Source organism: Paroedura picta, chromosome 15 (genome assembly GCF_049243985.1).
Source record: "Paroedura picta isolate Pp20150507F chromosome 15, Ppicta_v3.0, whole genome shotgun sequence".
Lineage (NCBI taxonomy): Eukaryota > Metazoa > Chordata > Lepidosauria > Squamata > Gekkonidae > Paroedura > Paroedura picta.
The window spans coordinates 29,704,881-29,724,950 of record NC_135383.1 but is presented as its reverse complement, the minus strand read 5'-3'; the positions used below and the strand labels follow the sequence as shown (position 1 = coordinate 29,724,950).

General features: G+C 46.3%; 1 protein-coding gene across 5 annotated transcripts in view; it reads left to right on the top strand.

The window, feature by feature from the left end:
* NF1 (neurofibromin 1) overlaps positions 1 to 20,070 on the top strand; it is a 365,186-nt gene that overhangs the window by 24,815 nt on the left and 320,301 nt on the right. For 3 of the 5 annotated variants that reach the window (XM_077311869.1, XM_077311867.1, XM_077311868.1), the window contains exons 2-3: positions 3,137 to 3,280; positions 4,724 to 4,807. In XM_077311869.1, coding sequence (XP_077167984.1) covers positions 3,137 to 3,280; positions 4,724 to 4,807 — 228 coding nt within the window. Of the gene's footprint in view, positions 1 to 250; positions 1,171 to 3,136; positions 3,281 to 4,723; positions 4,808 to 20,070 lie in introns of those variants that run through there. The other 2 variants (XM_077311866.1, XM_077311865.1) reach the window with 1 other exon arrangement.

Genomic DNA, 20,070 nt, shown 5'->3' with positions numbered 1-20,070 from the left:
AGAGGCATCCCACAAGAAGAGTTGGAGATACAAAAAAAGCAAGATTTGGACGGAGAGAGCGGGGCTGGCCCGTGAGGGCACAGTTCTCCTTCTGGAGACCCCAGGAGGTGGGAAGGTGAGGGAGGGGAGTCACTAGTTTGGGACAGCCCGCTGGTGCAGCTGGGGAAAGAGAAGGAGAGGGAGAGGGGAGGGTCGTGGCGGTGGGTCTCGCAGCCCTCCTGGCGGCCCGGGGACAGAGGAGAAACAGAAAAAACTAGTTCACCTGACACAATGAATCATTGTGGATGAGGCCACAGATCTGATGCACCTGGCAGCAGTTCATGGCCTGATCATATATACCATTGACATGGTGCCCTGGGCACGATTCCATTTCTGACCCCTGCAGTGGGCCCTCCTCCAATTTCAGCACAACATCTTCAGGAGAAAACAGGAGGGTGGCTCCACTGGTGAGGCTACTCTGGTGGACTCACATACAAAATTTACAACACGGCATGGGCTTCATGCAACTGAAACAAATGACATTTACATCATGCCAGCCAGTGCGGCTGGGGAACCCACTGCAAGGGACAAACAGCCCAGGGAGGGTGGTCAGTCCAGGAAACGTGGTACAGCAACAACTGGTTGGAGCTCCAGGCCATGCACCTGGCCCTCCAGGCATTTCTACCGATGTTCTGCAGCGAACATGTTCTGGTCTGGACAGACAACATGAGTATGAAGGCAAGGAGGAATGCGATCCTACACATTTTACCTCAAGGCTTGCCACCTCCTGGCCTGTGTGGAATGCCACTTGTGGAGCCTAAAGGCAAAGCACCTACAGGGCCAGGTGAACAAACAAGCGGACTGACTCAGCTGATGGACCTGGACCTTGGGAAATGGGCCTTACTTCGGGACTTATTTCTCCGGATCACACCCAAGTTTGGGACCCCAGTGATAGATCTGCTAGTGACACCCAAGATCACTCAGACCCAAATGTTCATTTTGCGGTTCTACCACAGACAGGCCGAAGATGAAAACTCACTCATGCCACTGGCCTCCAGGTCTGCTGTACATGTTTCCACCGTTACCACTACTCAGCAGGCTGCTGAACAGGATCAGCTGGAAAGGAGCCACTGTGATCTTCATTGCCCTATTCTGTCTCAGAAGTCTCTGGTTCTACGAGCTCACACAAATGTAAGCAGAGAGACTCTGGACACTCCCGCTCAGGAGTGACCTTTTGCACCAGGGTCCAATGCATCGGTGGTCCCCAACCACCGGGCCACAGCCCGGTGCCGGGTCGCAAAGGCCCTGGCATCGGGCCGTGGCTCCCTCTCCCACCCCCCCCCGCAGTAAGAAACTTCCCAGGCCGCAAGCTTGCGGCCCGGCAAGCTTCTTACTGTGGGAGGGGGGAGAGGGAAGCAGGGCTGCGCATGCGTCATGCGCGGCCGGAATGCACATGCGCCGCACTTTTGCGCATACGCACGTGTGCGAAAGTGCAGCGCATGGTATCCATGATATGACACTCATCATGTCTCTGAGTTTATTAAAGTTTGCCCTACGAAAATCCAACATCCGCGTCTGACTACAAGTTTCCTTGGCTCCCCATCTCAAAAGGAATTCTATGAGGACACGGTCACTTCCCCCTAGGGTCCCCTAGTTCTTGATGTGTAAAACCAGTGGCTTTGCCACAGAGCCACTACTTCTCCCTTCTTTATCAGGTAGCAGCAAGCAAATTGTAGCTAAAACAAAAAAAGCCTTTTTCTTCAGGCTTGAGATTATAATAGTTAGAATGGGTTGTTCAAACTCTCCCATGCACATACATTTTTTATTTCTGCTCATTATGTCCTTCATTAGACTGGTCCAACCCTTACAATGCCATTCTGACATCAACCTCAGGTCTCTTTTTTGCTACACTGCAATGACATTGTTAATTTCATCCTGTTAATCCTTAAACTCTCCAGGTACATTTTGGAAATGTGTGTAAAGGCTGCCTGCTTTTGATAGCAATCTAATGCGTTTGGCATCATTTGAGTTATGTGGAGACCTGTGAAGTGGGAAGGGGGGAATAATTGGAAATGTGCCCAGGAAGTCCCTTGGGTGGAGTGGTGAGGATGACCACCAGCAGCATTGGCAGGTTGCAATCATATAGTGTGGTGTCCAGGAAGAGGACTGCCCTGGTTCTCCTTGTGGCAATTGCCCCCCCTACTGTTGTTTGCTGGGACTGGCTTGGGGATGGCTGCTGTTCATTTTCTGATGGCGCTCTTGCTGTGCCTCAGGCAGTGAAAACAGGGTGGAGGGACCTCTGCAGTAGGCCTTGTTGCCATGGCCCACTTAAAGAGTCTCTGAACAATGGATTTGTCAGTGGGCAGCTTGGGCCTATTGATCATTATTGGGAGGGTTGTACCTGAATCTAAGGGGGTCCTACCAGTCTTGTCACAATGGTGTCCCTTCTGAGTTTCAGTTCCTCTTCCAGGCCTGTTGTCTAAGAACCCTTTTAAGGGCAAGTGTTGTGGACTGAGTCCTGTGACTACTGTATGTAAAACACTGTTCCTCTTGAGGCTGCTAATTGCTCTTATTGCTCTCTAGGAGAGGATTAAATTCAAAGTTGGGAGCAAGAAGTCCCACCCCTTTCCACAGGAAACTCCTTTATGTCCTAGGTCAGCTGTCCCTAACCCCTGGTCTGGGGACCTTTCCCGGTCCATGGACCAGTCAGTACCGGGCTGTGGCTTCTCCTCGCCCTCCTCCCCAGCTGCTGCCTCAGGGGCTGCCCTGCCACTCTGCCACCGGCTCACCTTTGGTGCTCTCCAATGGCCACCATGGCTGGGGCTCCCCCTTGGTGTTTTTGAAGGCTTCCTACATGGGGCCTTCTGGTATTTAGTGGCCTGTGCTCTTGAAGGGTGTGAGTATGGAAGCATTCTGCCTTCTGTTGGTTAAAGGAATTGCAGATCTGCTTGGAAGATGTGCAAGGAGAGGGGGGGGGGGGACACGGGCGGGAAGGCAGTATTGCTTAGAACCCTATAATGTTGAAATCTCAGAACTTGTTCCTCTAATAATACTATCAATAAACTCCATCCCCCCTGTCTGTGAAACCTTAAATATAGGAAATGTTGCCTGCATATTTTTACCTCTCTGAATGCTCACCAATTATGCTTTTTTGCAGCTTCCCATCAAAGCTGGCCAACAGAATACTCACACCAAAGTCAGCACAGAACATAACAAGGAATGTCTCATCAACATTTCCAAGTACAAGTTTTCGCTAGTAATCAGTGGACTCACAAATATCTTAAAAAATGTCAACAATATGGTTAGTCCTATTCTTTTGTTATTATGGACTTATATGTGGAGGAAATCAGATGTAGTCAAGCCTTGATTCACTGGTAACTAGGACAAAAGCAGTTACTTGCCTGTGCAAAGGGGTGAGCCACTGATGCTGTGTTTCAGGTGTGGTGGGTGGACGTCCCTCTTTTAAGGTCTTGTTTCCCAGAATTCCTGTTGTCTGACATGTGTTTGATTTACTAAGCAGAAATGCTTTCTGTGTTGGAGCCTGTTGAAAGGATCCACAACCATATTTGTGTGTGTGAGTGTATGTGTGTGGGGCAATTCCCCTTCTCTTTAGCAACCTTCCAACTCTTCCCTAATGTTGTTGGGGTGGGGTGTCCCTCACAGCAGTATTTCAAAGGAGCAACATTCGTCCAATTTGGGTTACATCTGGAGGAGGGAAGGAAGGGAAGAATCCATCACAGGATTTAGGTAGGACCCAAATCCCTGGAACTATTGAAGCCTAACCAAACTGTATTAAGTGACAGTGAATAGAGACTCTTGACTAAGAACCAGCCAAGTTTTATAGTTGAATCAGGTCAAGGATGACTGTTCTTTGCAAAACTCCATAACAGCCAGCAGGACTTTGGTGGTTCCCAGAAGCTAGAGAGTGCTGCACCAATGGGCCACAGTTTGCCTCCTGCAAATGGAGAATAAATTTGTGTCCTTTAACAGAGGTTTAATGTCTGCTGAAGCTTTTCCTGGCAAGGAGATAAGGAACATCACTTAATAGATAAAATCCCCTTCTGCTATGGAAGGTCAAGGACATTTTCCCTCTGGCACTTTATTCTGCACATGTGAAGACTGAGGCCATCTGGAGTTCTGACAGGCACTGTGTTAGAGGTGCTTTCTGATCCACCTCTGGGCACTAAAGCTGCATCTTTGTGGCCTCTGCATCACATGCAGGTTCCATGACTGCACAGCCTCTCAATTTGGAACCTCCTAGAGCTAAGCCTTTTTGGTGTAGAATACTTCATCCCTTCTGAGCTTGTGTGGGCCTAGGGGAAGGAATCAGAACTTCCCCTCTCGGTAGTTGTTGGGCAGTTTTATCTGTCTTCTGAATTTCACAGACTTCAGCATCTTCAGCATCAAAAGGCCTCTTTCTTCTCCAAGGCAAATTCTGTATCCAGCAAAAACCTGCATGGTTTCCCTTTATCAGAATACTGCAAAGAGAAGTGCAGTGGTTGGGGAAAGTGCAGGGCTCAGGGAAAGGGCTGGGATGAGATTCCAGCCATGTTGAAGTCATGCTCACATTTACTTTTGGTGGTTACTTGCAAACGTTTTGCTTTGATCTGGGGGATCAGAATCTTACTGAAACCCCGAATCCAGAATATTTGCTGGTTTTGAGGTTCTTAAGGCCATACTTGGGAATCGTGGATGGCAAATGTGTATTTGTAATGATAACTTAAATGGGTCTCTTTTCTTCCAGAGAATATTTGGTGAAGCTGCTGAAAAAAACTTGTATCTCTCTCAGCTGATTATTTTGGATACGCTGGAAAAATGTCTTGCTGGGGTGAGTAACCAGTTTCTCCTAAGCATTCACGTAGTCTAAGTACAGGTACAGAACCTGTAACTTTGTGTGTCTCAAGGTAAATGCTGGTGAAGATACATCAATTTCATAATAGAACAGGCACAACCCAGTTGGGATTGGCAGTCCAGTTACCACTTCTCCATCTCTCAGAGTTCTTAGGCCACGTGTGTGTCCTTGATTTTATGGTAAAAGCTATGTTGACTGACACTTGGTCAACGAGATGGCTTTGTCACTTGACATGCTGAGAGCCTAGGGAGTGATGTGTGGCACCAAGAGGCCAGGAGTGCCAAGCAGGCAGAACTGGAGTAGGCTGGATGTCCTGTCCAGGTCAACAGGTTGAAAATTGTCACACACTCCATAATTCACATTATTTGAAGCAGGCTTTTCCAAAGAGTTTTGTGAAATCCTGGGGTTTCTTGATGGTCCCAAAAGGGTTTCACTGAATGGGTGGGAGTTCGTTCATTTTTAATATATTTTAATTTTTAAAAAATTGGTTGATATTAACCTTATATAGTTATGTCAACCCCCCCCCCCCCGATTAGTCAGTGACGGGCCTGGAGGAGGTGGAAAGGGTGGTCATAAAAGTCCTGGCTGGCTGAGGCTTCTTGCACACACTAGTGACTGAACTCCATTTTAAGTTAGCTACATTGGGGGGTTGGCAAGGGTCACAGAGCAGCGGATGCCTGTCTCAGCCCTGTTGCTGGCCCAGTGGAGTGGGCTGCTGGAGCATTTCCGGCACGGGGGTAGGCGCGATGGAGCATGATGTGATGTCTGATGGGAGTGTCTGGGTGATGACACTTCTGATGACATGTGGCATATATGCGTGTGGCAGAAACGTGTGGCCTGCTGACACCACTTCTGGGGGTTCTCAAAGCCTGAGGAATGTTTCAGGGGTTTCTCAAGGGTAAAACAGTTGAGAACGGCTGATTTAGAGCAATGCAGAAAGATGTTTCAGGCATCAGCCAGTTATCATTTATGCAGATTACAGAAGCATAAATGTAATTGTTTCACAATTTTTAAGGATTTCAAATTATATATTACCAGTGGTTAAGCCTGCGTTAAAAGTGGGTAGGAAAGAGGTACTCCCTCCTCACAGGTCCCGTGGGGGCAAGGCAGGAACTGGAGATAGGCTTGCCGCCATCCCAGCAGCCACTGCAAGCCCCTCCCTGCGTATCCTGTGCTGGGCAGGTCAGATGGGAGCACTTGGGGGAGGGCAGGCAGTGTGGAGGCCTGTGGCGGTCCCGGCGCTTTGGGGAGGCAGGTGGGCAGGCGGGGCAGAGGCCTCTGGTGGGTGCAGCCTGGTGCAGGACCAGGAGGCCGCAAAAAACTTCCCCTGCATTCAGTGCCGCTTTTGCCACCCCTGCCAGCCTCTCATGGTGCGAGCTGGGGGGAGGCTGTTTCTGCAGGGCTTGTGGCCCCTGGCAGAGGGCTGGAAAAGCCTCTGATTGGTCCTCAGTGGGGAAGGGACCCCCTATGAGTGAGGATGAATCAGAGGCCAAAGGGTGGCAACTGATGGTGCACCAGCTTCTCTGAGTGGCCCTTGGAGGGAGGGCCCTCACCGCTGAGGGCCAATCAGAGGACCGGTATGTTGTGAGAAGTACACAATGTCGTGAGAAGTTTTATATTGGATAATAATTTAAATGTATAATTGACTGTAATTGAAAGTATGGGATCAGCCAGTTGACTCCTGCCTACCGGTCACATTTTCAATACTTTGGTTTTAAAAGTATCCCCCCTGCCCCCCAGAGATTTTTATTGGGGGAATGATAGTTAAAAGTAGAGTTCGCTGTATCTTTTTTTGTTATGGTGATTGTTTGTGTTTGTTTTATGTTTTTATGTCTGGGGGTTTTAATGGCGGTTTTTACTGGGATTTTATTCAGACAATTGTAACCCCCCACAAGCCATTTGGGAGTGCTGGGTAATAAATACTATTACTACTACTACTACTACTACTACTACTACTACTACTAACAATTATAATACCTTTGGACTAGTATTTAATAACATCTTTCTCTTAAAGCAGAACACATTGTGTGTGTGTGTGTGCGCGTGTGCGTGCGTGTGTGAATGTATGTATGTTCCAAAGGAACATGTTCCAGTTTACGTACTGATAATTCATCTCTTAAACTTTATCCCCAATTCCTGTACCTTATGCTGGGGTGCTCTGGGGTACCTATTTCACCATGATGATGTGGCTCCAGCAGGGTTCCCCTGCTCAGTGCTTTTAGAAAGTGGGTGGGGCCAGATGGGGCTTTTTCCAACTGGGCTTCTGATTGGTTTTGCAGAATTAACAAATTGTTTCAGTGATAGCTGCCACATAGCCCATCATTTCACTGCACTACTGCATATGTGTACAAAAATATATATTTTTTAAAATGTTTATTTTAAAAGGCATCCTGCTAAATAGATTTTCTGCCTGAAATGTTGGAAGATTTACAATTATAGTTATGCAGATCCTTACTCCTTGACATTTTGTGCCTGCACTCCCCGCCCTGGGTTAGAATTTCAGTGGCGATTGTAGGCTCGGAAAGGGTTCAGATCCCTACTTAACAATGAAACACAGAAGTGACCTTTGGCCAGTCAGTTCCTTGCAGCCTAACCTACCTCACAGGACTGTTGTGGGGAGAATGACCTACACAGCTACAAGCTCTTTGGAAAAGGAGAAGGATAAAGGTGAATGTATACATAGAACCTTACATTTTATTTTATATTTTACTGGCACTTTAGCCCGCTGCACGGAAAAATGCAGTGGGCGCTAGCAGTAGGAAGGTGGAGGGGGGAGGCCTCCCAGTGGGCGCCCCCCTGCTAAAGGTGGCATCGGGCGGCACGCGGGAGGGCAACAGTGTTGAAGGCTGCGCCGGTCCCGGCAGCCCTGTTGTTGGGGCCTAACGCCACTGGCACCTACTTTGTAGTGTTGGGGTGGCCGCGCAGGTGGCACCATAGGCGCCTCCTGGGGTGTGGCGTGTCCACGGGCTCCTTTCTGGGCACTCTTGTCCCCTCTTTTAACTGTAAATGTCTCTCTCCTGAAACTGAGCAAAACTACACTAAAATCTCCTCGATAATCCTTATCAATACTCCCCAGCACCAACATCTAGGAAGTTTATCGCAGCTAATGCTGGATGACGCCCTAGCATCCAAAAGGAAGAGAGGTTTGACTATCTGTTTTAACTATAGCCTTTCACAATAGGCATGAATTTGATAGATCAAGCTATTTGAAATGAACCTCCTTTTCTGATTCTGCACTCCCCTACATGCAGCCAGCTGGCTGACCTTGGGCATGCCAAGGCGCTGATAAAGCTGTTCTGACCGAGCAGTAATATTGGGGCTCTCTCAGCCTCACCCACCCCACAGGGTGTCTGTTGTAAGAAGAGGAAAGGGAAGGCAACTGTAAGCTGCTTTGAGACTCCTTCGGGTAGAGAAAAGTGGCATATAAGAACCAACGTTCTTCTTCCTTTAAGTTGCAAGTTAAGAAAGTTCTTATTACTAATTCCCGTTTTGCTTAAAAACATTCTCCTTTTCTGGGGGGAGTGACACAAAAATGAATCAAATTGCATATGGAAAGTAAACTTACAGCCGTTGGTACTTTCATATGTAAAGAATATTATCATGTGGGTGTTATGTGGAAATTTAGAATTAGCTTTCTGTGCTGAAGAATTTTTAAAAATCTTTTCTTACTGCTCAGCCTGTTGAAAAATGAAACTTTAAAATGAATTTGTAACTAATTTTTAAACTTAAAAAATCTCACCAGTGTCTACAATTTTCTGTAGATCTCTTTTGAGCAGCTTTAATGTCGGTTGGCTCAGTGCTGCACTCCAATAATGGAGCTTTCTCTTCTGCAGCAGGAGATGAATTTTGCAGGTGCTTCCTGGTTTACATTCATAAACTTTATCTAAACTTCCATTGGGAGTCCAGTCCTGACGCTGCCGGCCCGTGTTCCTCTTTTCACTTCCCTTCTCTCCTGTAGGCCCTTGGGATGGAGTGGCTGGCTTAGCCGCTTTGGCTGAGTCATTCATTGGAAAACAAAACTTGGACGTTGGTGAAACCGAAGAGTCTCTGCTGAATCCCAAAGCTGATTTTAACACATTTTCAAGTTCAGTATAATGAGGCCATCTGTAACTGTTTGCAGTTTTCTAATACTGGGTGCAAAAGATGTCTCTCTAAGACAAGACTGACAAAATATTTCTTTGGTTGTCATCTGACACCTTTCAATATAATGTGTGTGGACAGTATCTGCATCTATGAGATTTTATCTGCAAAGTGACTTGCAAAGGCCTCACAGCTGATGTCCAATTGGCTGTTATTTTAGCGCCCTTCCTCTAGGGTGGTAAGAGATCTAACTATCCTAAATAGTTGCACTGGCGTGAGTTTGCAGATGCGATTTCAGTCGAGTAGAGTTTGCATTTTACTGACTTCACCGCCATCCCATAGGCTCTTAACTGCATTCTATAGGATTCTCTCGCCACTTTGTCACGAGTCTTCCTCCAGCCTCCAGTTTCTTCTCACGGAGCCCGTTCGCGACGGGGGCAGAGAGGATGTCTGGGAGTTATCTTGTCGATGGCTGCCATCATTCTGTTGTGCCAGTCACTGACCAAACCATCTAGATAAGTGCCGGAAGGTCCTGCAGAGCATTCAGAAATCCTATTGGATCCATAAGTCTCTGTGGTCGAGCTAAAATCTGCTCGGTGCTCAACTGAGGAGGGGGTGGCAGCCTTATCCAGGCCTTCAGGGTGTAGTGGTCTGACCATGGCACGGCCATGGCTGAAACCAGATCCATATTCATCCCTGCACTGAAAATAAGGTCCAGGGTGTGGCCTGCTTGATGAGTGGGGCCAATAACAAATTGCGAGTGCCCCAGTGTTGCTGTGGTCCAGCCCATTCCTAGAGGGTGGCAGCTCAGCATGGATGTTAAAGTCACCCAGAATTAGGAGTCTGGGAAACTGTAGTGCCCAGACCACTATCTCCTCCAGTAGGGCTGGCAGGGCATCTGGAGGTGCATTGGGCACACATTACACCAGCTAGATGGCCATGCTCTTGGTTGAGTCCCACTTGAGGCCAACACATTCAATTCCAGGGATTGACGGTGCCAAGAGAGCCCTAAAGGAGTAATTCTCTTGGATCAGGGTAACCACCCCTCCTCCCCACCCCGCAGTCCGAGACTGATGAAGGACAGAGAACCCGGGCATGGTTAGTTCTTTAAGGGTACTAGGCACCAGCAGTCCCTGGACCACTGGATCAGGTCGGAATGTTTGCAGAGGGCAGGGGACCTTGGATAGTAGGCTACTTAGAGTAGCAAATTTGGTTGTCTGCTAGTGGGGCAGAAAGGAAGGGTAAAACATGTCAGAGGAACACATTGAGTAGAAGGGAATCTGGACGGTGAAAGGGTCTTGGATAATGGTAAAGGGTTACTAACAAATGCACTGGATATTGATTAGATTGAACGAATAATAATATTGAAAAATCTCTTTAAGAGGTAAATTGGCTTAAATGCCTCATTGTATCATTTGGTACAACTTTGCTGCCATCTCCTAAAAAAAAAAGGGGGGGGGGTCTTAAAGCTTCATGCATGGAAACTTTTTGACTTGAATTTGTCTTACTGTGTGTGTTGAGTTTGTGAGTTTCTCTGTCTCCCTGTAAAAATAGGGTGAGAGACAAGAGGTTCTTGTGTTTTATGTTGTGTCATGGGAAGCTGTATGTTGTTTTGTGGGAAACTATATAAGGGCAATTAAATATTAAAGCTATCAAAGGGGGCAGAAAAACAATAATATCCGGGATCATGGATGACTGTCAAAGGGATCAGGGCCAGGTCCCCCGTGGTTGTTATGGTAAAATATTAGAGTAAAATCTTTGGGCTGACTTTTGTTGGACTTTTGTGACCAGCAGAATAAATGAGAAAACATGCTTGCATTGAAGTGTGGTCATATAGGAACCAGTGAGGAGTGTCTTATTTTGAGAATGTTTGTGTATGTGTTGGTGAATATGAAAAGAAAATGACTTGTATCTAGATACAGTTATTTGTGGGACTGCAGTGAAATGCTACTCACAGCAGCTTAAAGGGCGATGTTAAAGAATGTTGTTGATCGGGTAAAGATGGGGTTGGACTGTAGAACAGAGACGAATCTCCTTCCCCTTTCCTTTTGAGTTTTTCCAAACCAAGCTGGTCAGAGTGAACTGTCTTCCCTCCAATATATATATACGAGGGGCAAATCCTGTTGTATCCAACAATACAACGGGCACTAGAGCTTGGCAGTGGGAAGAGGAAGGGGAAGAGTTGTCCAGTCTGTAAGGGCATGGGGTTGAATGTGTGTGTTGTGTGGGAGGTTGTGGTGGCAAATGAGGGCATGGGTGTGGAGATATGGGTGTCAAGAACCTGTGGTTTGGAATGTTCGCTGAGTGTGGGAGAGGACTGACCTTTGGGAATTGTGGCATAGTGTTTACAGATGAGCTTTCCAGAGCCATGTCCTCAGATATGTGAAGGAAAAATCAGACTGGAGATTCTTTTTAGGGGGAGATTACAGGGCAACCATTTCCTCCCAGTTCTGCGTCATTTCCCTTCTTGTGTGAATTAGGCCACAGACACAAAAATATCCCCCTGCCCTAATCCACATGGGGTAGTCACAGTACACAGGTGTCCACCCTGATCCTTCTGTCTACATTTTTTCACTGTTTCACTACATTTTCCACTGCTTCACATGAAAGAAGCATGTGGGCACATAACATTTTATCTACATTTTTTCACTGTTGATAAAATGTTATGTGCCCACATGCTTCTTTCATGGTTGCTCCTTAGAAAAAGAACGGATTTTTGTACCCTGTTGTTTACTACCCAAAGGAGCCTCAAAGTGGTTTACAAACACCTTTTCCCTTCGTCTCTCCACAATAGTAAACCTGTGAGGGCTGTGGGGCTGTGAGAGGTCTAAGAGAACTGGGAATGGGCCGCAGTGACCCAACAGGCCTCAGGTGTCTCAAAGCATTTTCCAATCGTCTTCCCTTCCTCTTCCTATAGCAGTCTCCCCATGAGGGAGGTGGGGTAGAGAGCCTCAGAAACTGGCAACCCTAAGAGGAAGTCTCTTTGTGTACAGCAGTCTTGACCTTAGTAAGGATTTTTTTTTATAATGGATTTTTATTTGCCAGGCCAAGGATGAAAAAAGTCATTACAGTTCCCATGTATCTCCAGCTATTTACTTGTTCACTATTTACAGTTTTAGGATGTGAATATTTATTTAGATATTTATTTAGATCTTTATTTAGATCTTCCTGCACTTTCCAGACTCACAGGACTGATGCTGGTCTGCCTGTCTGCACCCCAGAATACAAACAGTTGCTGGTAAGGGCTGGCCATAGCCCAGGAGGGACACACCTGCACCATTCCCTCCCATCTGCAGGCAAAAATAGCTCCTTTGAAGGCTGGACTCTGAGGCATTGTACGATTTTGAAGTCCCACCTCCAAACCTCCAGGAATTCTTCCAACCCAGGGGTAGCCAACCTCCACGTGGGGCCTGGAGAGCTCCTGGAATTACAGCTCACCTGCAGAGTATAAAGATCAGCTCCCCAGGCAGAAAGGGCTACTTTGGAGAGGGTTGTGGTAGAGAAGAAATATTTAAGGCCTCCCACACAGGTTGTTGTTGAATTGAAAGACTTGAGGCCTATTGCACAAGGCTATGGTGCAGATGAAACAGGAGACAGAAGAACCAGTTTCATCTGCAGAATAACGCTGTGCAGTGGCCGCAAATCTGTAGAGAGTTGCAAAGAAGAAAGACACATGGCTTGGCTGTATCTAACCCCCGGCCAGAGCAGAAGAAGAAGAAGAAGAAGAAGAGCTGGTTCTTATATGCCGCTTTTCCCTACCCGAAGGAGGCTCAAAGCGGCTTACAGTCGCCTTCCCATTCCTCTCTCCACAACAGACACCCTTTGGGGTGGGTGAGGCTGAGAGAGCCCTGATATCACTGCTCGGTCAGAACAGTTTTATCAGTGCCGTGGCGAGCCCAAGGTCACCCAGCTGATTGCATGTGGGGGAGCGCAGAATCGAACCTGGCATGCCAGATTAGAAGTCCACACTCCTAACCACTACACCAAACTAGCAGTATGTTAAGTGGGAAGGGGCTTTTCTGTGGCCTCCCTGTCAGCCAACTGTTTGGCAGAAGGGGAAAGCTCCCTCCCTCAACAGGAATTCCCTCAGGCTCCCCTGCGTCTAGTTATCATCACTGTTGCTGACTCAAGACTGTTTTCTCCATGTTGCTGGCTTGCTACAGACTAGTGGCTCTTTATTATTATTACTAGGGGCAAAGCCCGTTGTATCCAAGAATACAACAGGCGCTAGAGCTTGGCAGTGAGAAAAGGAAGGGGAGGAGTCGTCCAGTCTGTAAGGGCATGGGGTTGAATGTTGAGGCCTACTGTAAAGGGTTGTGCAGATGAAACAGGAGACAAAAAAAATCAGTTTCATCTGCAGAATAATGCTGTGCAGTGACCTCAAACCTGCAGAGAGTAGCAAAGAAGAAAGACACATGGCTTGGCTGTGTCCAACCCCCCACCAGAGCAGTATTTTAAGTGAGAAGGGGCTTTTCTGTGGCCTCCCTGTCAGCCAACTGTTTGGCAGAAGGGGAAAGCCCCCCCCCCCCTCAAAAGGAAGGCTCTCAGGCTCCCCTGCGTTGCTCTTGGAAAGGCCTCCCTCCCCTCAGTCAGGGCCTGTCAGAGGCTCCTTCACAGCAGGCCTGAAGGGAGGGGGGGAAGGAGCGCACTCTCCAGCCTCCTGCCAGCTCTGTCAGGGTTCTGAGGCCATTTGCAGTTGGACATGACAGGTAGGACAGCCTTGGGGCGAAAAGGGCTGGCACAGCCTGTCCAAGCTTCTGTTCTCTTCCCCTTCGCAGCCCTACTGACCTCCTCTCCCTGCGGTGGTCAGGAGCAGACTGGTAGCCATGTCTCCTGATTGCCCTGGAACTCTGGTCTGTCCTGGTGAGGGCCCAATTGGGCCTTCCGATTGGCCCCTCCGCTTGTCAGTCCAGGGCCAAGGGGCCAATCCGGGAGTTTTGATCACGGACTCAGCCTACCCCAACCCTCCTTACTGTTTTATTAAGAGGGATAGATAGATATCTTGTGTGAATTCTGCATTTAAGGGAATCTTGTGTATAAGCACAGGCAATATTAAAGGGAGGCAAGGAAAGAACTGAAGCTATATTTATTCAAACGCCTCAGATGCTTCACAGTTTTTTATACCAGTTCTTGTTCCATTGAATTTCTTTACATTATACCCTGTTTGGGACTCTTTTGGATCCTGCACACGAAGACTCTTTTCCTTTGTCTGTGTTCTATCGCTCCTTATCTGACTTACTTTTTATCCCTTCTTCTCTGACATGGAAACGAAACTCTTTTTGAACTGAAGTCTATTAATGTGGTGCTTTTTAAATAAATGCCTAGTCCCAAAACAGGTTCTTTATTTCTATAAGTTTCCATCTTCCTCTGACATTTTTTTGTGCGAAAATTGTGAAAAAATGACAAGCATACTTTTAATGAATATTTTTATCTGGATGAATGTCCAGATGCTGCTCAAAGGCTTTCTTCACAAGCCTGCATTAACACTACTAACACAGACATAAATATTTGCCCAGAGAAAACACTTATTGGAATTTTTAAAATGGTTAAACAGATAAATACATTACAAGTATACATTACAAGTATATAGAAATGTACTTGTGAAAATTATTGAGATGTTATTTTAAAATAGCTGAATTTTTAACTAAGTTTTTGATATTAAACAAGGAAAGGACAAAGACCCCATGGCATGCTATAGGATGCTTAGGGCTGATCCTGTGTTGAGCAGGGGGTTGGACTAGATGGCCTGTATGGCCCCTTCGAACTCTATGATTCTATGATTCATACCTGGGGAGGCTTATTACAGTCATTAAAGTTATGAAGTAGTCTTGATCCAGAAGAACAGCCAGCTTGGTGTAGTGGTTAGGAGTGCAGGCTTCTAATTTGGTGAGCCGGGTTTGAATCTGCACTCTCCCACATGTAACCAGCTGGGTGACCTTGGGCTCGCCACGGCACTGATAAAACTATTCTGACCGAGCAGTGATATCAGGGCTCTCTCAGCCTCACCCACCTCACAGGGTGTCTGGGAAGGCGAATGGAAGCTTCTTTGAGACCCCATCTGGTAGAGAAAAGCAGCATATAAGAACCTCTTCCTCCTCCTCCTCCTCTTCTTCACAGAATCATAGAGTTGGAAGGGGCCATACAGGCCATCTAGTCCAACCCCCTGCTCAACGCAGGATCAGCCCAAAGCATCCTAAAACATCCAAAAAAAGTGTGTCACTATCTGTCACTATCTCCATTTCTTCCCCATATACAGTAGAGGTGACAAATTGATTTAAGGATAGACAGAGTGCCTGAAGAACTATGGACGGAGGTTCGCAACATTGTACAAGAGGTAGCAACTAAAACCATCCCAAAGAAAAAAAATGCAAGAAATCAAAATGGCTATCTGAGGAAGTTTTACAAATAGCTGAGGAGAGAAGGGAAGTGAAAGGCAAGGGAGAAAGATACACCCAATTGAATGCAGAATTCCATGGAAAAGTTAGAAGAGATAAGAATGCCTTCTTAAATGAGCAGCACAAACAAATAGAAGAAAACAATAGAATGGAAAGGACCAGAGATCTTTTCAAGAAAATTGGCGATATGAAGAGAACGTTTTATGCAAAGATGGGTATGATAAGGGACCAAAATGGTAGGGACCTCACAGAAGCAGAAGAGATTAAAAACTGTGGAAAAAGTATACAGAAGAACTATACAAGAGCGAGCTTAACATCCCTGATAACCACAATAGGGTGGCTACTGACCTGAAGCCAGACATCCCGGAATGTGAAAGCCTCAGGAAGTCTGAGCAACAATAAAGCTAGTGGTGGTGACAGCATTCCAGTTGAACTATTCAAAATCTTAAAAGACGATGCAGTAAAAGTGCTACACTCAATATGCCAGCAAATTTGGAAAACTCAACAATGGCCACAGGATTGGAAAAGGTCAGTTTACATTCCAATCCCAACAAAGGGCAACGCCAAAGAATGTTCAAACTACCGCACCATTGCACTCATTTCTCATGCTAGCAAAGTTATGCTCAAAATTTTACAAGCTAGGCTCCAGCAATATGTGGACTGAGAACTTCCAAAAGTACAGGCAGGATTTTGAAGAGGCAGAGGAACTAGAGATCAAATTGCCAACATACGCTGGATCATGGAGAAAGCTAGGGAGTCCCAGAAAAACATGTACTTCTGCTTCATTGACTATGCTAAAGCCTTTGATTATATGGAGCACAACAAATTGTGGCAAGTTCTTAAAGATATGGGAATACTAGAGCATCTTATTTGTTTCTTCAGAAACTTATATGCAGGTCAAGAAGCAACAGTGCGAACTGAACATGGAATCACTGATTGGTTCAAAATTGAGAAAGGAGTTCGGCAAGGCTGTATACTGTCGCCTTGCCTATTTAACTTGTATGCAGAGCACATCATGAGAAAGTCAGGATTAGAGGTGTCACAAATTGGGGTCAAGATTGCAGGGAGAAATATCAACAACCTCAGATATGCAGACGATACCACTCTAGTGGCAGAAAGTGAAGAGGAACTAAAGAGCCTGTTGATGCGGGTGAAGGAGGAGTGTGCAAAATCTAAATAAATCTAAATAAATCTAAATCTAAATCAATAAATAAATAAAAGTTGGTTTGAAACTCAACATCAAGAAAATGAAGATCATGGCATCCAGCCCTCTCAGTTCCTGGGAAATAGATGGGGAAGAAATGGAGATAGTGACAGATTTTATTTTCCTGGGCTCCAAGATCACTGCAGATGGGGACTGCAGCAAAGAAATTAAAAGATGCTTGCTCCTGGGGAGGAAAGCTATGGCAAATCTAGACAGCATCCTAAAAAGCAGAGACATCACCCTGCCAACAAAAGTGCGTTTGGTCAAGGTTATGGTATTCCCAGTTGCAATGTATGGCTGCGAAAGTTGGACCATAAGGAAGGCCGAGTGTCAAAGAATTGAGGCTTTTGAACTCTGGTGCTGGAGAAGACTCTTGCGAGTCCCTTCTACTGCAAGGCAAACAAACCGGTCAGTCCTAGAGGAGATCAGCCCTGACTGCTCCTTAGAAGGCCAGATCCTGAAGATGAAACTCAAATACTTTGGCCACTTCATGAGAAGGAAGGACTCCCTGGAGAAGAACCTAATGCTGGGAGCGATTGAGGGCAAAAGAAGAAGGGGATGACAGAGAATGAGGTGGCTGGATGGAGTCACTGAAGCAGTCGATGCAAACTTAAATGGACTCCGGGGAATGGTAGAGGACAGAAGGGCCTGAAGGATCATTGTCCATGGGGTCGCGATGGGTCGGACACGACTTCGCACCTTACAACAACAAGCCACACTTTTCCCCTTGGAGGCTGAATGACCCCTGATTATGACTGTGCAAAATGGATTGATGTGAGCAGCACGGCCAGGCTGTACCAAGAGAAATGGAGAGTGGTCCACAGACTACATTCTGGCTATCAGCCCATTAGCTCTGGCTGCAGAAGTTTATTTTCTTACACAAGCCTTACATGGGGAAAAATGAAAGAAAAATATGTACACAGGCTCAAAGTATGGACATGGGTGGTGTAGTCCTATGGAAAATTATAACAAAAATAGTTTCTCACATCAAATGAGGCTGAATTTACCCATCAAGATTTTGTTCAAAAGTTATTCCGGGCTATGGAAGAATCTGAAGAGGTGGCTGTGATCAAAGTGAAAGCCGGCACCTCCCACCAGACTGAAAAGGCCAGAAGAAACCAGCCTGCTGATGTGCAGCCAAGGAAGCAGCAAATCGTTTCTAAGTGCCTTCAATTAAGCATAAACTGTCCCTCACTAAATACAAAGAAAGAAAGGAATTAAGAAGACGGGAGGAGAGCGAAGTGTGGGAGAGTGGATGGATACAGACACTGGGTGGTAGGATGTTTCCTACATAAGGTGTGTGTTTTTGAATTCTAGTTTCACTAGTCTATGCACAAAAGGAAAAAGCTGTCTAGGATTAGTTAAAAATATTTTATATTGTAAAAGAGGTGAGATAATAAATAAATAATGTAAAAATGTTCTACATGATAATAAACAAATCAGAAGGAAACGGAGTGACCTTTCCCTTAGAAAACCTGATTAAAGCTGTGGTCAGCCTGGGGTGGGGAAGGCAAAAAAACAATTGGGAAATTAGGGAACTCGTCATGATTCTTTACAGACTTAGGACACAGTCCTTAATCAGCCTTTGTCCTATGACTTTCCAGTTTATTTCTTAACCAGGTGTGGATCAAGTCCTGGAAAACCAAGCTATTGAAACTGAAGAGGAAAGGCCTTTATTGTTGATAGGTGATAGGGATGTGCACCTGGGAAAAAAATTCGGATAGTTTTGGCCCGTTTAATCCTGTCCGAAACAGCTGTTTTGGATTTGGTACCGGCTGAAACATTTTGGAGCTGTCCAAAGCATTTTGGCCATATAAAACAATTGGCAGCATTGAAATTAATGGCAGGATGCCCTGAGGTTTTGCAGCCTCTAACTCAAACCCAACTGAAAGGGGTAATCATTGATAGGCATGTGGCGAAGACTTTCCTGAGGGTCGGACATGACTGAAATGATATCACCATCACCATCTCCATTTCCATCTCCTCAAACCCCCACCACCCAGGCCACAGAGAAGGCGGGAACTTGGAATTTGGGAATCTCTCACTTAGGTCTAGCATGCAGATGCCACATTCAAAGCAGGAGATAATGGGAATAAACATGAATGGCAGCTCTTCTTCACAGAGAGCAGTTCCCATCACCTCCCCTGGATAAAAGGGATGCATGCCAGAGCTGCTGGGAGAGCTGTGGCTGGTTAGGCCAGCAATGCTTGGATGACAGCCTCCAGGTAAGACCTGAAGGCCCACTGGGTACCAGAACAGGGGAGGAGATGCTGCCTGCCTGTTACTGTCAGGGTGCGTGTGTGAGAGAGAGCAGGGCTCTCTAAGGTTGCCAGACCTCCAGGTGAGAGAAGAGGGGATGCTTGTTACTAGCAACCAGCAATAGATCCCAAACAGGCTACTAGGCAGAAACCGCACCACCACTACCAACAGTGACAACAAAATAGACTTCTGACATCCAGAACTTCACCCCCCCCCAAAAAAATTAAAGGCCCACCTGCAACCAGAAATTAGACTCCAATACACCAACCAACAGGTCCCCCACCAGCAAAAAAACAACTCCAGATTACATTTTGAACAGTAATAGCCCCCCAAGAAGAAACCCACAATAGGACAAAACCACAGATTAAACAGTAGCAGAACTCCAAGAAGCCAAGAAGAACAAAACAGATTAAACAGGCAGAAAATAGAACAAAACCAAAAAAACCCAGAGAATCCCCCCGGCCTGAAGCACCCACTGCACAGAAACCTAAAGAGTTGTGAGTTTAAAAATAAAAAGTTCAGAGGAAAAAGAAATAAGAGGAAAAGGGAGAGTCCCTCCGCCAAGCTGCTTGAAGCCTTCTCCAGCTGTGATGAGGATGGATCCTCCAGGGATGATCGCAATGCAGCAGCAGCCAGCCGGCACATGCTCTGGGAGTCATAAGACTCTCACCAGAGCAGCCAGCAGCAGATCAGCTGCAGCCAAGGAGAGTCAGATAAGACCCCCTTAGCTTTATACCTGGTCAAAGTAACCAGAGGTCCTTGTAGGGGAAAATGGAAGGGGGTGGTGCTTTCAATACTCACTTCCCTAATAATTTCTAGGGTCTTAATTTTAGTTGGGTGTTGTATAATTATATATTATATATATTGTATAACTCTCCACCTCCTGAGGAAGCCCGTTTTGAAGGGAAACTGCTCTGTCAGGAACATTTTCTGGATCTTTAGCCAAAAGTTTATTTGAATTAATTTCAACCCATTCTGGTTCTGAGGCAACAGAAAACAACTCTTTCCCATCTCCTGTATCAGGGGTAGTCCAACCCCCTGCTCAACGCAGGATCAGCCCTAAGCATCCTAAAGCATCCAAGAAAAGTGTGTATCCAACCTTTGCCTGAAGACTGCCAGTGAGGGGGAGCTCACCACCTCCTTAGGCAGCCTATTCCACTGCTGAACTACTATGACTGTGAACAATTTTTTCCTGATATCTAGCCTATATCATTGTACTTGGAAGTTTAAACCCATTACTGCGTGTCCTCCCCTCTGCAGCCAACAGAAACAGCATCCTGCCCTCCTCCAAGTGACAACCT